This window comes from Sinocyclocheilus rhinocerous, unplaced genomic scaffold, assembly GCF_001515625.1.
Source record: "Sinocyclocheilus rhinocerous isolate Xijiao unplaced genomic scaffold, SAMN03320098_v1.1 scaffold115, whole genome shotgun sequence".
Taxonomy (NCBI): Eukaryota; Metazoa; Chordata; class Actinopteri; order Cypriniformes; family Cyprinidae; genus Sinocyclocheilus; species Sinocyclocheilus rhinocerous.
Window position 1 is genome coordinate 3,411,033 of NW_015650001.1, and position 7,386 is coordinate 3,418,418.

At 34.2% G+C, this 7,386-nt stretch overlaps 1 protein-coding gene across 2 annotated transcripts in view; it reads right to left on the reverse strand.

Annotated features, from left to right (window-relative positions):
* LOC107711278 (nitrogen permease regulator 3-like protein) overlaps nt 1-7,386 on the reverse strand; it is a 19,074-nt gene that overhangs the window by 5,687 nt on the left and 6,001 nt on the right. The window contains exons 3-7 of one of the 2 annotated variants that reach the window (XM_016516249.1): nt 6,611-6,649; nt 5,416-5,548; nt 4,092-4,166; nt 1,512-1,665; nt 1,344-1,425 (exon numbers count right to left, since the gene is read on the reverse strand). In XM_016516249.1, the coding sequence (XP_016371735.1) occupies nt 1,344-1,425; nt 1,512-1,665; nt 4,092-4,166; nt 5,416-5,548; nt 6,611-6,649 (483 nt within the window). The remainder of the gene's footprint in view (nt 1-1,343; nt 1,426-1,511; nt 1,666-4,091; nt 4,167-5,415; nt 5,549-6,610; nt 6,650-7,386) is intronic. The other variant, XM_016516250.1, reaches the window with a different exon arrangement.

The window sequence follows — 7,386 nt, forward strand, 5'->3', positions numbered from 1 at the left end:
GACGTTTGCTCGGTCTAGATGCGCTTAAATCTGCACTAACGATGCGTTCCTGTCACGTATCACACATGCGCACTTCAATAAGCCGACAGAAAGCGGGTTATTGCGTTTACATGCCGTGCGAACTCGGAATAAGAGGCAAAAAACTACCTGTTGCGACCGGTTTACGCTTACGCCGTTTGTGACCTTACTCCGATAAAAGAAAACGGGTTACCGCGTTTACATGACCAAGTGCGTTTTCGGCTTATTAAGCAAAATCGGCTTAAGAACATGCATGTAAATGCACTCATTATCAAGAATATCACTCACTAGGCAAAAACGGACAAAAACATGACTTTCAAAACAGTTCTGATGCAACAGAACTGTTGAGCATCTCTGAAAAAATCAGTGTGGTGTTTAATTCATGAAAGAATCAGCATTTTTGAAAGAATCAAATGATTCAATCATCCATTCATAAATACAGGTACTTTGTTCCTGAATGAATCAGCTGTTTGAATGAATTAGTTTAATGCATTACCCATTGACCATTTAAAATATATATATTTTTAAAACAACCATTTATTTCAATATTCCAAATATAATTTTTCAAACATTAATCTCAAGACATTTATGCAATTGTAACTGCAGTGTAAATACATCTAAATGTTAATTTAATTTGCTTGGTAATAGCCTATAGTGTCTTCTTATTCTAATAGAATTTATTAATTGTAAGAATTTAATATGAAAGATGCAGCACACATCTAACAAGGTTAGGGAAAAAAAGTAAAACTGCACCTGAAAATCATTTATGTGGCAAATATTGACTAATGAAAAAGTTCATTTTTGTCGCTGCTGTGAACTGACCGGTGCCACACAGAATATGAAGAATATGAAAAGTTAAACCAGCCAAGGTACAAACACAAAAGGATATTCAGCAAAATATCATCGAATTATTGTTATTGACAAAATCCCAGAAAATAGGAAGATTTTTTTTTGTAAACATCACACAATCCTAACAGAGCACGTTCCTTCTAATCAATTACAGCCCTAACTAACCTATTCCCTACTGCTGATCATAAAGACCCCTAAAATCAAAGGGAAATTTGTTGTTAAGAGTGTTGTTAAAGCCTCTAACCGCAGATGACAGGAGTGCTTGGGTAAATGTTGTTCAATATAAACCAACTCAGTAAACATCACACAATCCTAACAGAGCACGTTCCTTCTAATCAATTACAGCCCTAACTAACTGCTGATCATAAAGACCCCTAAAATCAAAGGGAAATTTTTTGTTAAGAGTGTTGTTAAAGCCTCTAACCGCAGATGACAGGAGTGCTTGGGTAAATGTTGTTCAATATAAACCAACTCACCTGTCATAGGCCTCTTTTAGGTCTCTTGCTAATTTACACTTGGGAAGGATTTGGCGAAACGGCGACTGTGGAGTGCCGTCCGCTATAACGACAGGTAAACAGCAAGGTGAAAATCATGCAGCACCTTCAGTAATTGCCTTTGCAGGACAAACACTAGAGATGTCTCACTCTCGGTCATGGTGGTGACCTCGTCCTGCACTGCCAGCATGAGCTTGGCCTCTCTGGTGAGGTACTGGCACCTGCGCTCCTCGTGCTGCAGGGCGATGGCAATGCGACGAGACAGGTTATGCATACAGTTGATGACCGAGGCGTCTGCATTGGCCTGTAGAGGGCAGAAAATCGAGATGAAAGATGGTTATTGTTCAGTTGATGAGTGGGTCAGTGACACGGCACTCATTTATTGCTCTTAACTATTAGTTCATTACACAACATTAAAAATGCAATAATTAATGCATACGCCTCTTCTATGATGACCATGTTTTTAATTTGTATAGAAATTCATTTTGATATTTTTGGGGGACATAAAGTAAAAAATGTCAAACTGTCCTGAAATCATTATGAAAACAGACTCTTTAAAAATATGAAACATTAGGCATAATCTTCTAATATTATTTCTTAGAGATAAATAAATAAATTTAAATATATGAATAAATACAATTTCACAAGCTCATTGCTTAATGTACTATTTGTATTTCCCTTTCCTGGACACAGTTCTTTGTCACTGACAATAAAATATTTATATTTAAATATAAAAATAAATTTTTTTTGCTTCTAACTTGTTTGACTTCACAATGCCTGAGATTTTATTTTCAGATATGGAGCCATCGTGCATGTGCAAAGCGCCACAGTTACATGATTATTAAATATATATATATAGAAATAAATCTTTATTAAACATATCAAAGAACTATTATAATCTGACGTTTATATAATCAAATAAGAGTATAATCTATTATATAATTATAATCTAATTTCATAACAAGGTATTCAGTTAAAAGTGCCTTTCAGAGTTACACACATTATTCCACAGGTTACTGAACAGTCAAACATTGATATTTTCTAAGTATTTGATGAGTGGGTCATGGAAGTCATGCAACTTTTTGTCTATGTCTATTAATTTATTTCAAAATTAAAAATGCAATAACTCATGACTTGAATACATCCCTTCTATGATAAACAATTTCTGTATTCAAACAAAGATCAAAAAACATCTGGTAACACTTTACTTAGAGCCTTTATGTTGAATGGGTTATTAAAGGGTATAATGCATTACTATTAGTCATAATGTGTATATTTAAGAGGGGGCATAAAGTACAACCCACTAACAACCTAATATTTTACTGAATATTCTCTTGAATCAAATGTGCACATATGGTAAATTTGCAGATTAATGGTGGGCATAGTGACAGAGGGAGAGTACTGAGAAAGGGAGTGGGCATGCTGGAGAACTGATTGTGAGTTTGCGTTTTCTGCAGCTGGAGCTCTGACTCAGCAGCACTCTGCCGTGTCAAGTCATGGTGGCACACGGGTGGGTCTGATCGTGTGCAGTCTGATTGTGCAGAGAACAGAGTCCCACCTCCCTGTCAGTCTGCCTGATAGACAGCACACTGGAGGCTTATCACAATCCGCACCCTTTCTGAGAAGCCAAAACTAAACTCTTGACCTCAGACAGCTTCACAAACAGCTGATTCACTATACAGTGCCTCCACAAAGTACTAAGACAATTCTAATTGTACACATTTTATTGCAATATGTGTCAAACCATGATCACACCAAATGATGAAAGTCTTCAGATACTGTACATTTTGCACCTTCATTTAGAACAAAGTACTGTTGTTTTATACTGCATTGCAAACTTGTATGCTTTGCTGGAAATGTGAGATTGTGTTTTTTTTTTTTTTCCGTTAAAATGCATTGCATTTGGTTAGATATTTGTATATTTAATGTCATGATAATCACACATTTGAAGTTTATCTTAATATTTTTGTTGGCCACTGTATCTCAAATAGTGATGCACAAAATATTTCACCTTATATTCGTGATAATATATTAATTGCTAACCTTTTAAATTGACAATGAAGTCAATTTATACATTAAAATGTACACATTACTGCATTGCAAACTTGTATGCTTTGCTGGAATGTGAGATTGTGTTTTTTTTTTTTTTTTCGTTAAAATGCATTGCATTTGGTTAGATATTTGTATATTTAATGTCATGATAATCACACATTTGAAGTTTATCTTAATATTTTTGTTGCCCACTGTATCTCAAATAGTGATGTGCAAAATATTTCAACTTAAGTTGATGATAGTATATTAACTGACAAACTTTGAAACTGACAATGAAGTCAACTTATACATTAAAATGTATATATTTTATTGCAATATATAACAAATCATGAGCAATCAAACAAACCATGAGCAAACTAATTGATGAAAGTCTTCAGATAGTGTACATTTTGCACCTTAATTTAGAACAAAATACTGTTGTTGTTTTATACTATATAACTTACTGCATAACAAACTTGTACATTTTGTAGGAAATTTTACTCTCTTTAAAATAAATTGCACTTGGTTTGATATTTTCTATATCTAATGTCATGATAGTCACACATTTTTAAGTGTATCAATATTTTTGTCTCAATTTTTTTTCATTTGAATTAATTACAGTATATTCATTTATAGACTTTTCCCATATATATTAATAGATTTGTGTTCACTAAGAGTTTAAATGTATTGTTTTCTTACCCTTAATGCAAAAACGACACTGAACAGGATCATGGTGGGCAGTTCTCTTTTGGGGGAGGGGTCGGTTTTGGAGACCTGGCGAAGGAACATCATTAATAAATGGATTTAGATTAAGCTCATTTTATGATTAAGCATGTATTTCAAGGAGACACATGTAATGATCATTTTAGAGCAATGATAAATAATGTTTCGCTTTCTTTTAACGTTGTATCATAACAGTAAGTTAACTGAATGTTGCATAAAGAGTATTGTAGTTCAGATTATAAAAAAGTACAGTCTTTTAAGAAACTGCATAGTATTTTTTACATTTGAGAAATAAATGTGAACTTTTAAGTATGTGTACGTCGATTATACCGTCATTGTGCAGGTTAGTATAACTGATCATGATGCATTTTATGATGCAGCATACATAACAGACAAAGTGATCTTTTAATATTCTGAATCAATACTGAATTTACTTGTAGCTTGACTTGATTTAGTATAAATCTTAGCTGTTAAATCATGTTCAATTTTCTGTTCAACAAATGCAAAGTGTTTGTTTGCAGGAGGAGCATTTCTTTCTACAGTGGACTCCTCCTAACATATTTTCTCTCAAACAGAAGGTGGAGCTCTTAGCCTGTGTTCATGATAGTCACCAGTGCATTGGCAACATCATCATACATCACACACAGACTTAAACATGAGATGTTTATGTGAAGAATAAATGGTTACCAAACTGCACAGTTCAAAAGCATTTCCTTCACTCTCAGACTATGCAACATAACAGCAATATAACATTCAAAGGTTTGTGGTCAGTATGTTTTTATTTATTTCTTATTTTATTTGTATTTATTCTTTATTTTTTTTGAAGAAATAATTGATAATTTTATTAGCAAGGATGTACTACATTGAGCAAAAGTGCCAGTAAAGACATTTATAATGTTACAAAACATAATTTTTCAAATAAATCTTCTTCTTTAGTACTTTCTATTTTGGTTTTCACAAAAATATTAGCAGCACAACTGTTTTCAACATCGATAATAATAAGAAATGTTTCTTGATCAGCATATTAGAATGATTTCTGAAGGATCATGTGACACTGAAGACTGGAGTAATGAGGCTGAACATTCAGCCTTGCATCACAGGAATAAATGACATTTTAAAACATAATAAAATACAAAAGAGTCATTTTAAATTGTAATATTATTCCACAACATTACTGTATTTTTTATCAAATAAATGCAATTTTACAATACAAAATCTTAGAGACCCCAAACTTTTGAATGATATCATATGTCTTTTAACTGGCCTGACATCTTGCAGACAGAAATTTAGCTTGTCTCACCTGAATAGTATGTGGAGGCTGCAATAAGGTTGGATGTCCGACGAAGCGCACGTTGTCTATTTTTAGTTCAAACTTCTTGCCGCACATATCAGACTTGGTGGCCAGAATGGTGGCGAGAATAATATCAGAAAACCTTTTAAGGGAAAGGAATAAAGAGAGGAATAAAGTACAGTGATCACAGAACAAGTGAAACTAAAATCAGTGCATTATAGTGGAGGGTCTGATTGGCTTTCAAGCTCTAATCTACTCAGCACTGAGAATTACACACTCTAACCCAAATTTCTAGGGGATTCACAAGGGAAGGATGATTGGACAAATGATTTGGTGATCTGGACTTTTTTTTCCTGATCTAAATCAAAGTCTCTTTAAGACAAGTCTCAGAACGCTGACTGTTTCTATAGCAACCGGGACTTCTAACGGCAGCTGCAGTGACGCGCTGACTTTACCGATTATCGATTGGCTCTTTCATTCAGAAGGCGGGGCTTCCTGCGATTGAGCGGCCATATTGAGCGTTGCATTTTTCCCCATTCAAAAAACTATACGAGTGACACGTCTTGGGTATTCTATAGTCTTTGTCTAAACGCACCACTAACCTAAAATGTGAGAATGTTTGGTGACTGGATCAATCTGGCAGAGAGATTAATCTGCCCTGTATATAGTTCATCCATTCAGACAAGGCATCTTAGAGAGAATTAAAACCCAAGAAGGCCCATGGTACAAAAGTCAGTGGTCTGATTTAAACATTTAATCGCTTTCAGTGGTGAAATTATTTTGTGAGGAAGAAAAATGAAAGGAAAACAGGTCTTTAAGTGTATTGAGTTTATGAACATTGCATTAATGCAGGCCCGTCACCTATACAGCTTTTGACTGAATGACATTTCTAGATTGCAAGATTAACCCACATGATTTATTATTATGGAATAATGTACTTCAAAGAATTTAACAAAATTATAACTTTTTTCAAATCTGTTACTGTGCCCCAAGTTTGAAGGTGATACTATGAGCTTAGATTACATAAATAGTAAATAACACACAATTACTCACAATTTACTAGATTACATTTGCCATTGAATGCATACATATGTGATCTAAAAATATACATATATGCCAGACAAATTATCAGGGAGAAAACGTGAACAAAGGTGGGGTGCTCTGGAGAAAGGAGAGGTGGTTCAGAATTGTGGTTCAATCTTACCCTGCTACCAACTGTTCATCAGTTAGTGGAGTTTGTTCTCTGAAATGGGAATAGGGCAATAAAGAAAGAAAGAAAAAAAAACGAACAAACAAAAAGGAAAAATGCAGCAGACAAGTCGGCAGGATGCATGACATACAGTAAGGGTGACAAAAACAAACCAAATTTTAAGATTTAAGATTGGTCAACCAGGACAGCAAGTTTGTTTTCTTTTTATATATTCAAATGTGGCGTCAACATTAAATTGTGATAACTTTTTTTTTTGCATTTTAAATTGTAATCTACTTTTAACTAAGTTCTCTTCTGGATCAGGTCATACATATATTGTGTTTCTTAAAGGTATAGTTCACCCAAAAATTTACATTTGCTGAAAATGCACTCACCCAGGACCATCCAAGATGTAGATGGTTTGTGTCTTCATTGGAACAGATTTGGAAAAATTTAGCTTTACATCACTTGCTCAGCAGTGAATCATCTGCAGTGAATGTGTGCCGTCAGAATGAGAGTCAAACAGCTGATAAAAACATCACAATAATCCACATGACTCCAGTCCATCAGTCAATGTCTTGTTTATTACAAACATGCAGTTTTTCACTTCACAAATCCATCAAGGCATTTTAAAGGGGTCATATGATGCGATTTCAAGTTTTCCTTTCTCTTTAGAGTGTTACAAGCTCTTGGTGCATAAAGATGATCTGTAAAGTTGCAAAGACTAAAGTCTCAAATCCAAAGAGATATTCTTTATAAAAGTTAAGAGTCAGCCACACCTACCTAAAACG